Here is an 18692-nt window from a genome sequence, read left to right as displayed (position 1 = left end):
TATACAAGTATCTTCCAGATCTTAAAAGTAACCTGGAATAAATAGATTTCACTCATTCAAACAACCCCCCCGCAAAAAAAAAAAAAAAACAAGTAAAACTCTAACAAGGCTCTAAAAAACTTCGAGATAACAGCACAGCACTCTAATAACCCGTAGGCATGGAACCTTGATTCCCTGCCAACCTGCTGATGATGGTGCTACCAACGATGACACTGCTGTAGTATCTCAGGAAGGAATTTTCTCTTCAAGTCTCAATCTCATTTACAGCGATTTATATTCCTCAATCAGTCGGGACGCATGGAGACGGGATGTAGGAACCATAGTGCATCCTAGACTCTGAAGATATGCGAGCTGCCACAAGGTAACAAAGCAACTGAATGAGCTATCCCGAGCTCCAAGAATATGTCATTAGTTACAGGCAGTATTGCTGTGTGCATGTGTACTGTCTATAGTTAAAACTCGTGGCCATTATAAAATCTGAAGCAGCAGATTATTGCGTGATTATGATCTTTTACCAAGTATTTAATCTATAAGATCAAACCGAAACAAGTGAACTCCAGCCTTCAAGTCTTACCTATTATAAATTCCTAAAAAAGTCCAAAGAGATGGTTCGAATGCCCAAGATATAAGATGATTATATAGAACTAGCAACAATATGTGGCGAATAAGTACTTTAAACAGTACGTAGCAAAGATATTTAAACTGTGCCACATTATTTGATACAAACTTATGGCTGGCCTGCAAAGTCCACATTTGCCCACTAGGTGTTAAAAGAGAACATACAGCACTGCTTACGGATCTTCAGATTAGGTTCATCTATTTATCTCTTTGAAAATGTGGTTAAAGTCGGTTAAACTTGCAACTCCTTTATTTTTCCAGTAAATGCAAAGAGTAGAACACAGAACAAGAAGGGAACAACAAATTATGCTTACCTGTTTGGGAGTTGGTTCTGATGAACCCATTGCACTTTCAATCCGCAGTTTCTGAAAGTACTCCTACAACAGAAAAGGTCCAATTAATAAGTAAAGAAGAATAATAATCTTCCGGAAACAGGACGAATTGCATACTAAACTTTTTTCTTTTTTCACTCCTGAGCTTCTTTAGATGCTATCTCAGTCTCCTACAAATAACTTCATATGTGAAAGTGTACAATGAATAGGGAAAGGATCATAAACAGGAAATAAAAAAGGAAAGGGATGAATTGTTGATTGCGTCATCCATCCGCATTGTGCTTATGAAATCAGAATAACTCTCGAACTTAACTACTATTTCATATGCCTGAAGCACTTTAATAGCGGAATGACCATAATCCAAGAGGTAATGTGCAAATATGTCCACCACAAATTTCCAGGTCCCGGCGTGGCCTTTCACTTGTTCATGTATTTGATACTTGTATGAGAACTAAAAAGATATTGGGTTTAGGATGATACCTGTTTCTCTCTCATCAAGTAAGCACGCTTCTCAGCAGGAATTTTCTCCCAGTTCAACACCTAACCGAACAAGAAATATTTGATCATTATGACTAGAATGAATCAGAGTTATCAAAGGCGAAAGCGCAAAAACACCTGTTGGGGCTTTAAGCGCAAATAAAGCGTGGGCTTTAATGAAGAAAGGCGCAACTGGAGAAAAAGCTACAAATATGTAATTATGGATGCGTAGTCCAAGACTAATATCTTTATACATGAATACCAAATATATGGACAAAGAAATTGAAGAAAATTTACGATAGAGTGAAATATCAATTGTTTAGTATCGCCTCTTCCGGATTACACTTATTAGCAAGGAAAAGTATGCCTTAGAGCCTTGATGACATTACTGAAGCGCCCGCTAAGCGAAACGAAGCACTCAACATGCTTTGAACCTCACTTCAGGGCTTAAGCGCGCCTTTGATAAAACAGGAATGAATAGTAATTGTTGGGGTTCTTTAGAATAAATTTATGGTTGAAGTACTTAAAAACTACGGATAGAGATGCTAACTTACAGATTCAGCATAATGTAGAGCTTCCTCACAAGTTAATGAGGACTTTAAGGCACGTAAAACATCCTGGAAAATCGTCAAAAGACATGTCAGGACATTCAACACGTTGAAATAAATTTTACAGTATTAGAGGTATGACTTAATTATAAATATTCTTTAACTAGTAATGGCCTGCTTCACTTCCTGAAATTCTATCATTACTAACCATGCTAGCCTAACTACAAGTCAGTTTTAGTTTCTTCCTTTTCTGCACCAATAGCACTTGACGAAGAACAAGCATGTATGAGTAAGGGGCTAGTGCAGCTGTGCTTTCGTCTAGGATTGTCGTTTTAGGCGTGGAATGTGATGATAGAACCCTTAAGGTGGCAGATACTTAAGTTTCTCTGACGAAGCTGTTTTGTTTAAAGGTGGCAGATATTCTTTTTCATATGTTTATTGATTTCTCTGAAGATAGAGATTTGAAAAGAGGAGAAATGGAGAGTTTGGTACCAAAGGAAACAGAAAACATCATGCTTCTGGGGACTGGAGGTACCAGTTTTTCTTTATCCTTCCAATAGCCCACCTCCAGCCCCAGCGACTAGTAGATGGCAAAGGATGGAAGAAGGATGGAGGCACAAGGTGGCTACTGATGTCAAAGACGGGAAGAATTTGGTGGAGAAGAGGTGCAACTGGTGGTGGGATTCCTAAAACGAGAAATAGACCATGAGCTTTGGTTATCTAGTTTTACTTTGGCATTTAGGTCACTTTGGTGCTGGCACCAGATATAAGCTTTGGGCAAGGGCATGTGCTGCCCAAAAATAAAAATAAAATAAATATTAGGGAATGAATTACCATAATGTTGAGTCATGTAATTAATTTATCAGAACTAATGCATTCAAATTGAGATGAAGAAATGGGAGAAAACCAGGGCCAAGACCTTGTGAGTGCTCTTCTTGACTCTAAGGCGCTCATCAATGACAAAACCTACCTGAAGATACCAAAAACAGCTACATTAAGATCCAACCTTTTGTTAAAGAACAAACTGTTTTTAGAAATTCAATCTGGCATGATTCTCGCCATCCAGAAGCAGGTTTTTGCCTGTTTTGGCTAAAGGATACATTGAATACATGAAGTTAAACATTAATTGCTCTGCTTACCTAAGAAATATACCCCAATCATAAAGAAAATAAAACAGATAAACAAACTTTTACCTTCTTAAGCAACCTCTGTGGTTCCTGAAATGCAGGCTTTTTGGCCCATTGATGGAACAAATGAGATACAACTGCTCGGTCTTCCGCATTAAATCTGGGTAGATCAGTTCAGAAAGTTAATCAAAGTTACGCTCGAAAGGATGGAAACAGGAGTATCTTATATCTCTTTGTCCAATCATAAGTGTCCTAATTTACGCGTATTAAGACAAAATAATTCCATGTTACATTTCTCTTTTTTGATGACGATCCGGGCCATCTTGTGCCCAGCTCGATATTCCACCGAGTACCTGCTACCTCCCATCAACACATGTGGTGTGTACCGAGTAGCTCTATCCACCAAGGTTTAGGCAGATGGGAAGAAATCAACTAGTATTTTTTGCTTCTACCGGGATTTGTAATTCCATGTTATCTAACAAACTCATGTCACCTTTTACATAATAAGCTATTGAAAATATTGCAGGCTCTATTTGTTATAAATAAAACATATTGTAGGCTCTATTTTACTAACCAAGAAGTACGACCAAAGTTATAATGAGCTGATATGTCATGAGTAAACCTTGAACACTCGCTTATTTAAATAAAAAACAGAGATTGAGCCCACTGTCAAACTGATTTATTACATGAGTCAAGCTTGTGAAAGATTGAATTCACTCGTTTACTGTTCACAAAAGCTCAGGTAACTGGGAACTTTTATATATAATTTTTTTTTAGAAATTCCCATTTACCATGTATTTAGCATGTAATGCTAGTCTTGCTTCCATTCAAAATTTTCTTTATTGGCTCATTAACTTAGAGAATAAGAAAACTCTACATCAACCAACTACACAAACGGGCCTAAGTTCGAGCTAGTAGAAACTTGCCTGAGCGAAGTCGCCTCGTTAAAGCTCAGTCCAATTCAGCCCACTTACAGCTCTAAGTATGATAATCAATTTGGGAAAGGGGAACTAAACTAATATTTATTCTACCCAGCAAAGTAATTAAATGACGAAAACCTTTTCAGGAAGCTTTTGGAATTGTACAGCTCCATTGTGTCAATTGACTCTTTGGACATTCCGTCAACCGGATCAATGAGAGGATCATCTAGCGTTATTTTATGATCAAGGGATTCCACCTTTTCAGCTGAACCACTCTGAGGAGTTTCCTCCTGGAGCTTTAGGTGATTGGTCAGCTCTTCCTATTAGAAAAGACTGTTAGCAAGAAGGTATTTGTTTGACCAGAAAAAACATGAAATGCTATACAATGACAGGTGATCTACTTTACTCATAAGAAAATTGGCAAAAGTAAGGTAGTGATTGAAAAACCATTCCCTCCAGATGTCTTTATTTACTGTCTGTTTAGATATCAAATAGTAAGCAAGTGAAACAAACAAAATCATCTCTAAATAGGTGACAGAAATGGTAAGTTGCAATCTCTGCAGAAAGTCAAGGGTCATCTTGCCCACGAAAATAATATAGTGGATTGGATAAGTCACCATAGACTAGGTGGCGTTTGTTTTGAAGTTTCAAAAAATGAGTCTCCAAACTCAATTTTGAGTTTTTGGAGAAAATGTTTATTGAGTTGTGTTTGCCAAAAAAAGTACCGACATTTTTTGACGATCTCCAAACTCAGCTTTTCAACTTTTTTAAGAACTCAAAAGTTCTAAAAACTAGTTTTTGAGGTTTAAAGATTTAAAACCTGAGTTTGACATTCTTCAGGAATACTTTAATTATTTCAGAAAAACAACTCCAACAACCAAATTTTGGAAAAACTCAAGCAAACTCAGATTTTGGAAACTTCAAACAAACGCCCGCATAAAAGGTTTCATGAGCATTGAGGCAACTTATTTTAGTCAATAATAATCTTATGTGGATGCTTATTTATCAATAAAGAACTTAATCAGACCACAAAATTTCGTCGAAAAGAATAGGATCTTTTTCAGCTTCCAGCACATACAGAATTATCTAAATAAAGCAATTCAATTTAAGAAGTATTTTACTTCAATCTTTTGGGATAACAGCCAAAAAAATGAGTTTATTAACTTGCAAATTAGAAGCTTATGTGGATTAATTAAGTTGATTCATTAATCTCACTTCCTCAGATGTTTCATAGGCACATAAAAAATAATTGAGCTGGAGTTTGAAAAAAATGGTATTTGAAGTTGAAGTTGAAGTTGAAAAAGAGTTTGTGGTTTCATTTGTGTCTAGACATGAACTTCACTTGGAAAATTGAAGAGCGAAAACCAGTATTTCACTTTAGATACACCTTGAAACTAGTTTCAGTATCAAAAACTGAAGTTCAGTATTTTCAAATACTCGTGACCAAACTGATATGCAAATATTAAAGACAAGCCCCCTAACCATTCCGCTATTCCTGCCTTAAAGCAAGGGAATCTGCTCTGACCCACCACCCTGGTAGGAATTGCCAGATTTGGAGTTACTGTTCTTCCCTCGAATGTTGGCTACGAACTATGCGAACTGAATTGTCAAGGCTTTCAAACCAACACTGAGAAAGCTCAATCAATAAAGAGCGGTATTTCAAAATACTGAAATAGTATTTATGCCCAAACAGGCGCTTTTCAAAAATCTACTTCAAAATGCTTTCATGATCCACCACTTGCAATGCTATCGATGTATTTTGCTACCAAGTTATGTCTCACATTTACAGAGAGTAACAGTAAGATGATGTGCAATCGTGCTCTATTACAAAACTCTCATATTTTCTGTGTAAAATCATTGGCTAAAAAAAGTCACTGAATGAATTATAACTAGTGTTTTAAAAGGCATGGGTGCGAGGCGTAGCGAGGCGTTTTACTTGATACGGGGCTAGGCGCAAGCCTCGAGGCGCCGGGCGTAAGCCCCCTGGATCTTTAATTTTTAATATTTTATAAAATAATATATAAACTAAATATTAAAAGAAGGTAAAATTACATAATTTCAAGAAAATATAAAGTAAGTGGAAATGTGTATAAAACTGCTTCATCTTAAAATGCTAATCAGAAGCTGCAATTGACTAAAAAACTAATAAGAATTGCTTCATCTAAAAAACTAATCAGACTTTGAAAAGATTGAGTAGAAATTTATAAACTAACTTGAAAGAGCAAAAGAACTTGAAAAGAAAGAAAAGCGAAGGAGGAAACTACAATCAAAATCGTCAAACAAGAGGAAGTGATTAAGGATGATGGTTTTTTGCTTTGTAGTTTGCAAATTGATCATTTTTTCCCTTATCCGTAATAACATTTAGGGCTAAGAATAAAAAAATCTTTTGATTTCTAGATCTTTTAATCTTTTAGAATTTAATAACAAGCTGACTTTTGTGTTTTCCGCTCTGGTGCGTTTTTAATACGCTCCACCTCGGGCCTCACTCCAGAAACACCTTTTAAAACACTTATTAGACCAATAGGATGGAGGCCTTCAAATCATTGCCTAGATTTGGAGGAATTACATTTTGAAGAGTCATGTAAACTATAGAAATATGCTCCTGAAGGTAGAGACTCACAGGTCATAAGAAACGGTTAGTGGAGGAAATTTGTCTGAACTATTCAACAAACTAATTTACCAAAAAGCTTGTTTCTTCAACCTTCAGTTATCCTTTTCGTTCACAGATCCAAGAATTCTTAAGGCTTGTAGGCAGTGAAAGAGCAGGGCAAGAATTGAATACATCTGCTTGTTTTGACAGTTTCAGTACAAAGAAATCTCATCCTCAACCTAACAATATTAGGCAACTTAACCAAACAGCTTTATGATTCCTCACCCTGGGTACCATGGCTATTTTCTCATTAACAAAATCTTTACTAACTCACAAGAAATGGAACAAACAACTAGCATTAGAGCACCAAGCAAGTCAGCGAGCCCGGCAGATTGAGAAAAGTTGCAGAGTGTTCGGCCACAAAGAATATTTATAACAGACATATTTTAACCAAGACACATCTTACCTGGGTCTCTTGAAGATGACGAGGAATTTCTCTCAGAAAACGTGAAGGTTGAAGAACCTGAAAGCAAGTGTGTCTAGACTTGAGAAAGAAACAATAAAGACATATATCAACCAGAGCAAGCTGTTCATCACACCTGCCAATTTGAATCCATAATTACATACAAAATGAAAAGCTTTTTCCGTGCACGAGTCATTGCCACATATAGTAAGCGTCTCTCCTCCTAAAGTTGCAGAACAAAAGAATTCTGTTAGAAGTGGATAAAAAGATATCTTTATTATAGAAGGGACAAATTAATCTAATGGTAAAATTTCAAAAACATAAATACCTCAATTGAGTTACTCCTTTCATTTGTGATGCCATTAAATTCGTGTAACAAGGGAATATCTGATTCATTTGCCTGACCAATCGATGCAACCATTAGCTCCAGATTATCCCGTTCCAGATAATAATGGTGTTATAGAGAATAAAAGATCTCCTATGAATAAAAGGGTGGGAAGGGGGGAGGAGGGTCCACTATCCCTCTCCTTGCTCGTCCAATTAGTGCAATGTAACATTTGATATATGTAGAATATAATAAATAAATAAAAACTGAAAGCATGGATCTCATATCATACCTTCACTATGAAAACTGTATCCCACTCTAAGCCTTTTGACTACAAAATCAAACGGAAGATATGAAAAAGGAAATCCAATCAATTCAAAATATGGAAATTGTAAAGAAGTAGCAGGAAGCAAAGTGAAAGAGCACATTTCTAGAGGATTCAGAAACCTGATGAATTGTCGTGAGTGTAACAGAGTCTTTGTTATCATGTCTCCTTGTACGAAAATTTTCATTCTCCCGTTCAGATATATGATCGATAAAAGCTTTCAGTATGTTGGCGCAACCTTGTCCTTCTGTTTTGCACTCAGTTTCTCCTTTTATGGGGTTGTTATGAGTTTTTAGAAAATCAGACACATCATCCAGTAGATATTGAAGAACCTGCAGCATTAAACAAACAGCTTCAAATGTATATGCTTATTTCACTTGCTGCAACAATTTTTATACAGGGGAAAACTAATGAAAAAGAATCAAACAGAAAAGACGAGAAGATTAGGTTCATCCAGTAGAAGTCATGCATTAGCAATGAAGGGACTAAAAAGAACAAGACCACAAAGGAACATGTTACACTTACAGATCTAACATCATGATCTTCATTAAGCAACTTCCCTCCATCATTATCATGAACTGCCCGTTGTTCAAGAAGGTACTTCTACAGAATAGAAGTCACATGTGAAGAGATTAAGGTGCTTATAGTATAAAAGCTGTAATCTGAAAAGAAACTTTCATTAGCTTGAAAGAAATTAAATTGACAGAAGCTGCAGGTACCGCTATGATGTGAGATTCTCATAGAGATTTTAAACTCCTAATCATATACACCGTCCTTTTCTATTTATGTGGCGTAGTTTGACTGGGAACAGAGTTTAAGAAAGAAAGGAAGACTTTTGAGACTTGTGGTCTTAAACATGCCATAACATTTGTGTGGTTATAAAAGCTTGTCATTAAGAGTAAAATGAGAAGTTTAAGTTAAATTATTTGCAAATTTAGAAAGTTGTATTCTTTTTGGAACGGGCTAAAAAGGAAATGCTGCCACATAAACGGAACGGAGGGAGTATATCTTTCTTTTTCTCCATACAAATATAACAGTTTAGAGTTTGTGCTTTTATAATACAAGGACCAACCTGGGGTATCATGTTAGCCACTGAAGTAATGACAGCTGAAATTGACTCTTCCTGCAAGTATAACAAGTAATATTACCCAAATATTAGGTCTGGCCAAACCACATATGACCCTTAAAGTATGAGATATTTCTCTACACACACAGATAAATTATCATTTACATCCAATACTTTGTCCAAGAAAGTTTATCTCTAGTAATGAGCAAAAGCTCAGCACCAAATTGCACAAATGAAACCCTATATCATGTAAACTCACATCAGCTCCATCATCAAATAATTAATCAATGCCCTTGAAAATGCCTTTTCAGTTGTCCAGACAGATAATCAATTTTGGCAATCCAGCACACATGATCATTCAGACAGAACTAAGTAAAGCTTCACATGATTTACGCCTACATAGAACAGAATTATCCATAAGATTCAAAGATTTACCCGGTTGACGAGTTTCGAGATCATGTCTATCATGAGCAACACCTTCCGTCCTTGGGTGAGTTGACTCCTGCAAATCAATAGACACAAATTAAGAATCTCATTTGAGACTAAATACAGTCAGAGACTAATTCACAGTAAATAGAAATGAAATGAGCAACTAGGTATTTCAGGGCTAGTTGCTTGTGCTGAATTCAATATCAGGACATATCAGAGGACCAAAAGCTTTTTCTTTGTTTCCAGAAGACAAGAAAAAGAAACAGAATAAGTGTAGGGATGTGAAGCAGAATACGAAAAATCAGATAGTATTTGAGACCACATAGATAAATACATAATATTGTCCGATGAAGTAGTCAAAAAGTGTACTGCCTAGGTCATAACTATTACAGCTAATAAGATCATAAATCTATCATCGCCGCTTTACAGCAAGGAGTTTAGAACAAACCTCTTGAATGTCCCAGATACTTTAGCACTGAATATGTCTTGTGCTGCTGAAATGAAACTACTTTTCCTTATGGTAGAAACTTTATCAATGTGTTCAATTACCTAGGAGAGAAAATGTCAAAAGAAGCTTTAATAAATAGACATTGAACAGCCATAGTGCCCCACAAGTGAAGCAAAATAGATAGGATGGACAACCTTCTTTTTTTCTTCTTTCTCTGAAGGCAGTAGGGCCTTCAATACTCTTCGAAATGAACCATCATCAGAACCAGGCAAAGTTGTTCTAAGCATAGAAATGATGGCCCTGACCACCTATGCATGAAAATACGGGGTGAATGACTATTTATAATTAAAAGCATATGCACCTATCGGCAGTGATGGGAGGTGTGAGATACCTTTTTCCTATAGAAGGCCACACCATGAACATTGAATTGGATTTTTCTATTACGAAATGCCTCCTGAAAGATTTTTCCTGACACCTGTTGCACAACTTGAAGCCACAGGAAGAAATTATTCAGCCAAAAACCCGCAAAAAACTTTTAAACAAGTTTACTTTATCGAAAGGCCAAGCTTGACCTGCCTCCGGAATAGAACTGCTATGTCGCCGAAAGAGGACTTGCCAGTTGTGCTATTAGAAGTAATTTCTAATATTTTATCAACAACAAACGAACATTGTGCATCCTCATTGCAGCATTCTTTGATAGTTATCTGTGACGTATCATATGTAAAAAAAAAAAAAAACCTATAGAAGATGTTTATCTTTTTAAACATGCTAAAATGATTTACCTTAGACCCAACAGGATTATCAGTAAGAACACGCTTTGATTGGCACCTTTTTGAATTATTTTGTATGAGATATGATGCAGCTTCAACAATGCAACGTGTGGACCGGTAATTTTTACTTAGTCTGACCTGAATAGAGATTGATATACATAACAAGGAGACTATCAGAACCGTGTTTGAAGTTTTATATAGACAAAAGGCCTAAAAAGACAACTGTAAAAAGTTTGCCAAACCTCTTTGTGCAAAGGAAAATCTTTCCGAAATGAATCAAATCCAGAGGCATCAGCACCACTAAAACCAAAAATGGACTGCAAAATGATGCTGAAAACTCTGAGCAGCGAGGTACTTGAAAGGGAAAAGAAGTAAAGAACTTGTCCCAGCAAGCTGATAAGAAAGTGTTTAACTGGGTAAAGTAAGAAAAGACTAGCTTCACCTGATCTTCGTCACCAACAATAGTTATGCGTTTATGCGATGCAAGGGTACGTAAAAGTCCATATTGCATGGCACTTGTGTCTTGAAACTCATCAATCACTATTGCTTTCCATATTTCCTGGCACTCTTCAAAAACTTCATTTGAACAAAACCAAAATCAAACAGATTCAGACAACTGGGATATCACAATGCACTAGGTTTCAGTCTATTATGAAACGCTTATGTCAACCTTCTGGAAAATCAGTCAAGAGCTTGACAGAACAACTGATCAAGTCATGGTAATCCAAAGCATTGCATGATTTTAATATATCGTTGTAGTTTTGAAGAACTGCAGCCTGATTAATATTCCAAGATCAGAATAAGGAAACATGAATGATAAAATACCAAAAAGCCCTGATTATCGGCTTACTCCAGTTTCATTGCCAATTTTGTAGTCTTCAGGCGTCCGTCCTGCAGCCTTAGCCTGTATTTCAGTGAAAGTGATGTAAGTGCAAGTATAACAACCATTAAATATGCGACAACACTGTCCTAATTGAATATGAACGGAAAAGCAATACAGAGGAGAGAGTTTCAGTTTTGACACATAACAGTATTTATTAATATGCCAAGACGAAGAAGATAAAATATATGGTTTATACATATTCAGATAGTCCACTTATATGTTATAGACATAAACTTGATCTTTTCCAATTCAGCATATCCAAATGTTGTCACTCTTACAGAGGAGAGTCAGCAGACACTGCATTCTCTAATGGAAAGAATGGCTACTCTTCATGTACTCGGCGTAAGTGTGAAACATTAAAGGGTTGTTCAATTGACAGTTCAGATAAAACTAGTCAAAGTTATGTTATATGAAGTTGACTAATGTAAACTTTAAAAAAGCAAGATTTGATGCTCAAACATAATTGGAACACTATCTTTAATCCAGAAACTACTTACTTGAGTTACAAATTTTAACCATTTCTTTGATTTCTCCTTAAAATGTTGAGGAGAATTCATGTCATTAAGCTGGTGAAGCTCGTCACGAGGTTCCTTTTTCTTATCATCCAGTAAGCGAACTGCTTCAATGACAGCTCTTCTCTGCTGCCCATGTCCATATATGAGAAACTCAGGTGTTCGGCCTAACCTATTAATAAATTAACGTGTCTATTTAGACAAATTTTCACCGTAAGAAACTGATACATTCCAATGAACTACCTTCTACGTTACAGATACAGATAGGTATGAAGGTGAAGGAGAAATTGGATAAAGTGCATGAGTTGTGTAGAGAGAGAGCTTCCAACCAATACTTTAAAAGGCTAAGATGAAGGCCCTCATATGCCTTGAGCAAAAAGTTTAAGCTTTTTGAACTTTCATCTTTTTAACTTCTAAATAATACATTATTATACCTATATATATATATATAGAGAGAGAGAGAGAGGTTCCAACCAATACTTTAAAAGGCTAAGATGAAGGCCCTCGTATGCCTTGAGCAAAAAGTTTAAGCTTTTTGAACTTTCATCTTTTTAACTTCTAAATAATACATTACTATACCTATTGAGAGAGAGAGAGAGAGAGAGCGCTTCCAACTAATACTTTAAAAGGCTAAGATGAAGGCCCTCGTGTGCCTTGAGCAAAAAGTTTAAGCTTTTTGAACTTTCATCTTTTTAACTTCTAAATAATACATTATTATACCTATTGAGAGAGAGAGAGAGAGAGCTAACATTGAGGTGGTATTGTAATTAACTGAGACTTAAAAAGCTCATGTCGTTGATAATTAATTTAGATCCTAATCTTCCGATCCAATTAGCAGGAATACAGTCTGATTTAAGTATATAGCGCTATTTGGCCATTTAAATCAGTTAGCCTACTAACATCTGAAAAAATACAAGAAATCCTGAACCTAAGATCTTTTCACATGCTCTCCCTTTCTCTCTAGTCTCCCCTTTCAGCCACCATATGGGGCTTCTGTTCGTTATTGCTATTGCTACTAATCTTTCCAACCATGGTTTTTCCATCACAAGGAAGAGGGATAACACTAGACATCAATGTTTTTGTCATGAAATATTAAAAATAAGTATAAATTTAACTCCAATTCTTCTCCTTCTCTCCTAAAAGAAACCCCAAGGAAAGCAGATTTCCAATAAAGCACACTCCTTAGACACAAAATGAGTTGAATGTGTGCCACAAACCTAAGGTGGACCCCTCATCCACAAAGGCACACACATTTTTGACTAAAGCCTTTCCCTGGACGCATCAGGGCAATTTTTCTTTGCCTTGCTCGTGCACCTTGAAAACACCTTTAAGAACATTCTTTTGACAGCAAAGACAAATGCTAATTTCATGAAAAAACTGCGCAAAGTGGCCATCAATCCCAACATAAACCTTTCTACCATAATAGCATTGCACTCTAAGCATAATTAATAGCAGTATTTAGCAACATAAGCATGATATTAGGCAAACCAACATGCTTCAGCAAATATCATGATTAGGATCGTGTGAAAATTTTGGGTAATACACATAACAATGGAAAACTAGATTCTTACGCCAACTGGAACAACTTGAAAGTCTAATCAATTGTTCAAAATGAAGCAGGGCTAAAATGATTTGACCACTGATATTAACATACTACTAGTCCGCTGAGTGGCAACTATAGTATACCAGGTAAAATGATTTGACCCACTGATATTAACATAATGCACAGCTTACTGCAGGAACCCCACTCCTGAACCATGCAAAAGAAAAAAGCCATAGCTCATTCTGCACTAGTCTATAATATCAATAAAGAAACATGGATTGCGGAATTCACTAGCAATAACTTGATTTTAGCATATGATAAACTAACTCGACAATTTTCATAGCCCACATTACCCTGTACTTTCCTGTTCATTAGGATATTACTCAATCAATTAACTTTAATAAATCTAAAACAGTGGCAGTAATTGTGTTTCAGAAAGTTCAATTATGGAACTCTCCGGTTAGATTTTCTATTCTGCCATATTTTCAAAAAATGTTAAGCAAGAGATTACTTCTTTCACTGTTACTGCTTAGATATTTAGGAACCAAGTCAAGATATCCATACTTCTCAGCATGTGTGCGGCAGAGCTGCAAAGAAAACGAGTGAAACGTGCTGATTGTGAGCTCTTTTGCTGCTGTCTTCCCTGCAACTCTTCCAATTCTCTCCCTCATTTCAGAAGCCGCCGCTGTCGTAAAAGTCATAGCAAGAATGTTTGACGGACCAATACCCTATAACAAAAGGCAAAAGGAAAAGGGAGGAAGAAAAGTCAGTCAGTAAATACTTGACCAGATCCCTCACTTGCCAGACATGGTATTGACAAAAGTATGACAATATAATATCACTTATAGTCATCGCACTACCTTGTGCAGTAGCATCAGGACTCGCCCAACCATTGTAGATGTCTGACATCCAAATAGAAGAGATCAAACAAATATTGATAAGACATACAAATTTCACTGTTAAACAATGAGGAAGTACATACCTTGCCACTTCCTGGTCCAGCGACAATGATTAAAGGAATTGAAATGTCACTACAAGCGGCTTCCTGCTGTCTGTCATTTAGGGACTCTACATACTTTATATAATCCTCAGGCATGTTCCTGATATCTGTTGCCTCTAGCTTGCTCTCAGTATCTGCAGCCTTGGAACTCTTTGGCTCCTCTATTTCACATTCTTGATTACCAGTTGAATTCAGAGCGCACTCAAGTTTAAGTGTTTCATCTGAGCTAACAAGATTTAAATCATCAGGTTCGCTGCTCTTTGATATCTCTGCTTCACTTTCTTGATTGCATTCATGACCTGAACTGTCACTAGAAACAACGGGATTGAAGTTATCCTCCTCATCCAAGTTGTTTATGTGTTGGTTTCCAATTGGCTCATTGTTGAACCTGTTCATTTCAGGCTTTCCTTTTGACTTTTGCTCACATAAAGCATCTATTTTGTCCAAAATGTGTTCATCAAAATCATCATCTAGAACAGTAGATGACAAAGATGACTCACTCAACCCACAAAATCCAGGTTGCCTCACTGGAGTTTTATACATATCTAACCCAACCATGGTCTCCACTTGAACACTATCTACATTTTCACTTAGTCTAGCTTTGACTGATCCACTTCTGTCACTAGAAAACGTGAAAGTTTCAATTGACTGAAATGGTGTCCCACACTTGGTTCTTCCATTGATGTTTTTATCAAGTTCACTGACTAGTGAGCCCTTTACACTGGTACAACCACTGAGCTTTTTTTTAGAATCCTTCTCGGAGATGGGTGATGGAGTGTTCATCCGAATCTCAGTAAGAGGAAACCTTTCATCACCATCAATCCGATGCAAGGATTCAGTTCTCTGAGACTTCCCAAATCTAGGACAACAATAACCACCATGATTATCAGATACATCAAAACACTAGAATAAATAAGAAAGATTATGAAAAACATCATAAGTGCTCTCGAAGCATGTAATGAACAATAAATAAACATACAAGAAAAAGAAAACAATTTCCAGATCAAGTTAAATTGTTGGTACCTTTATTTTCCAAGGATAAATGATTTACCACAAATTTCAAAATTAGAAGAAATCAATGCATTGGCATTGAATAAGTAATGAAGGAGCTATTAAATGATTTCATAACTAAGGAGAGGAATAGGACTCTTTATCAATATCGTAACATCTCGATGGGTAATGGAACTTAGATCACGACCTGAGCATACTTGTGAGGTGGAATTTGTCGACTAGCAAATTACTAGGGGGAAACTAACTTCTTTCCAATTGAGATGTTGTGGATTCTAATGCACAAAATATAGTCAGACAAAATTGTGATCCTAGCTTAAAAAGAAGAGCTACATCGTTAGAACATAGAATTGGATATAGGTAATCATGTGCTCCGAAGTTTTAAACTCCAACTATCAATCTGCAAAGAGCTAATTGCGGGCTTAGCTTGCGGGAAGATAACCTACACAAAAGAGAAAAACTTGCATTTTTTCTTGGTTCCCCTTTCTGATTGGAACCCTAACAAATAAGGATAGGTAATGTGTCTATTTATAGAGGTGGAGAAATTAACAAGAATAACCAAAACACAATCAATTTGAAATTAAAGAGGGAAAACGTACTTATTGAGGGATTGAAGGGAAGTGGTGGAGGAATCATTGAGTGGCCTTTTGCGAGCAAGAAGTGCCTTAGCAGCTCTGAACTTAGAAGAAATTCGAGCTTTCTGTTCCGCCGTTAATCCGCCTCCACTAGTCACCACGTTCTCCTTGTTGTTTACTTCTTCACTCATTTTTCTACCTCTGGGTGTGTGTGTCTCTCTCGCGTGGAAGGAGCAAGAAGAATTTTGAACGTTTTTCTTGACTGTGTTGCGCTGTTATTTTCCCTCCGATAATCAGAATGGATGATTTTTCAAATTATGGGCTGGTGACCGAGCCTTTAGTGGCCGATTCTTTTGCATTATCGGTGGGTTTTCTTTTGGGCCTGCAATGCTTTGGGCGGTAATTGTATGGAAATGACACTAGCTAGCCACTTTTAAGTATGCTATTTAAAATATATCCATAGTTTACGATGTATTTAAAAATTAGCCAATTCACTCAAACCTCAGGATACGACGTCCTCAAATTTAAACCTCAAGGTTCAAACTTCAGGATACCGTATCCTGAATTTGAAAATTATATTCAAAAATTCAAATCTTATGTCCTGAATTTAAAATTAGCAGTTCAAAATTCAGGACACTTATTTATCCTGAATTTCAATTAGCAATTCAGAAATTTAGGACACGTATAGCCTGTTTGGCCAAGCTTCAGTTGAAAAGTACTTTTTTTCTAAAGAAGTATTTTTTTCTCTTTAAAGTTGAAGTGTTTGGTCAGCTTTTAGAAGAAAAAAATGCTTTTGATTAGAAGCAGAAGTAGTTTTGGAGAAGCAGAAAAAAGTAGCTTCTTCCCAAAAATATTTTTTTGAGAAGTACTTTTGAGAAAAATACTGTGATGACCCAAAAGGTCATCACTTGTTTTAAAACAAAACTTCCGTGTTCTGAGGCCTTGAAAATCTCATTTAGAGTCACCTCGATTTGTGTGCGCAGTCCGGGCGCGTAGCTGGAAAGCTTAAACATGATAATCTGTGAAAAATGATAAGTTTTGATTATAAAATGAGTTAATTTGACTTTGAACAACGTTTTGGGTAAACGGACCCGGACTCGTGATTTGATGGTCCCGGAGGGTCCATAGGAAAATGTGGGACTTGGGCGTATGCTCGAAATCGAATTCCGAGGTCTCAAGCCCGAGAAATAAATTTTTAAAGTAAATTATTTTCTGGAATTTGTTTAAAGAATTTTGAAGAAATTTGATTAGAATATGATGGTATCGGGCCCGTATTTTGGTTCTGGCGCCCGGTACAGGTCTTATATATGATTTAAGATATTTCTGTGGAATTTGGTAAAAACGGATGTCATGTGACGTGATTCGGACTTAAATTGCAAAATTTATGTTTAAAGAAGTTTTGAGAAAATTTCGTTGATCTAGAGATTTAATTTGATGTTCATGAGGTTATTTTGATGATTTGATTACACGAGTAAGTCCATATGATGTTTTTGAGTTAGTATGACGTTTGGTTTGGAGCCCCGAGGGCTCGGGTGGGTTTTGGGATGTTTTTACACTTAGGAAAAAGTTGTAGATTCATAGAAGTTGCAAGTCTCTGAAGCCAAGTCTTGCGATCCGCGATGGAAGCTTCGCGGCCGCGGTGGGGACTCCGTGACCAAGGTGGGATTTGTGCGGTCCGCGGTGAGCAAGGCCAAGCCTTCGCAGCCGCGCTTGATTTCTTGCGATCCACGGTGGAGACCTGTGCGGCCGCGGTCCATTTCGTGCGGTCCGCACAGGGCACTGGACCGCATTACCTCAAGAAGGCCTGTGCGGCCGCAGTCCATTTTGTGCAGTCCGCACAGGGGGTCTGAGAGGGGTATAAATAGACGGGATTTCCAGTTATTTTCATTTTCCAAAACCCCAAAAACATAAGAGGCGGTTTTTAAACAACCTTTTTTCTCCAAATCAATTGTTAGTCAATTTTAACTAGTTTTCTTCAATCATTAACATCTTTAATATGATTTTAATTTCAAATCAATTATTTTCATGGTGAAATTGGAAATTTTGGGTAAAACCTAAGAATATTAAAATTTAGGGATTTAGACCTCAAATTGAAGTCGGATTCCAAAACCAATTATATATCCAGGCTTGGGGGTAAATGGGTAATCAGGTTTTGGTCCGAATTTCGGGTTTGAACCAAGCGAGCCCAGGGTCAATTTTGACTTTTTGGAGAAATCTTTATAAAACCTATTTTCATGCATTAGAATTGATTCATTTGGCATTTATTGATATCGTTAAGCAAATTGTGGCTAGATACAAGCGAGTTGGTGGTGGAAACAAGAGGTAAAACGGTGTCACACCTCCTTTTTTCCTACACCCCGGAAAGGGTATAAGGGAGTTTTTTCCAACTTAAAGTGACAATCAAAATGGGATTCATTTATTATTAAAAATTCAGAGTCGCCACTTGGGATAATTTATGGTGTCCCAAGTCACCGGTTCAAATCCCGAATCGAGGAAAAGATTGACTCTGTTTTACAGTCCGCGAACACAGAAATTCGGGTAAGAAATTATGTTAACCCGGGAGAAGGTGTTAGGCATTCCCGGGTTCCGTGGTTCTAGCACGGTCGCTCAACTGTTATAATTGGCCTATTATCTGATTTTAATACATGTTTTAGCCTATGGTTCAATTTTAACTTATTAACCGCTCTTATTCATTTTTAGGAAGATTGCAACGTCATTTAAAATATGTCTTGA

General features: G+C 36.7%; 1 protein-coding gene across 1 annotated transcript; it reads right to left on the bottom strand.

Moving 5' to 3' along the window:
• Positions 1–71: 71 nt before the first annotated feature.
• Positions 72–16245, bottom strand: LOC104222067 (ATP-dependent DNA helicase SRS2-like protein At4g25120). The gene is made up of 29 exons (XM_009773247.2): positions 15984–16245; positions 14359–15235; positions 14237–14278; positions 13941–14104; positions 11819–12005; positions 11289–11342; positions 11109–11214; positions 10881–11014; positions 10681–10755; positions 10451–10576; positions 10241–10372; positions 10060–10143; positions 9863–9976; positions 9669–9769; positions 9227–9293; positions 8798–8848; positions 8251–8328; positions 7848–8057; positions 7693–7731; positions 7404–7475; positions 7212–7298; positions 7079–7135; positions 4161–4342; positions 3169–3262; positions 2895–2945; positions 1982–2044; positions 1431–1490; positions 933–995; positions 72–351 (listed from the first exon to the last, which is right to left on the bottom strand). Exons 1-29 carry the CDS (start codon positions 16148–16150, stop codon positions 262–264), a joined length of 3627 nt encoding a protein of 1208 aa, XP_009771549.1. The 5' UTR covers positions 16151–16245; the 3' UTR covers positions 72–261.
• Positions 16246–18692: the final 2447 nt, after the last annotated feature.

Source organism: Nicotiana sylvestris, chromosome 3 (assembly GCF_000393655.2).
Source record: "Nicotiana sylvestris chromosome 3, ASM39365v2, whole genome shotgun sequence".
In the NCBI taxonomy this organism is placed as follows: domain Eukaryota; kingdom Viridiplantae; phylum Streptophyta; class Magnoliopsida; order Solanales; family Solanaceae; genus Nicotiana; species Nicotiana sylvestris.
The sequence above is the reverse complement of the archived record's forward strand: the minus strand, read 5'-3'. Positions and strand labels throughout refer to the sequence as shown.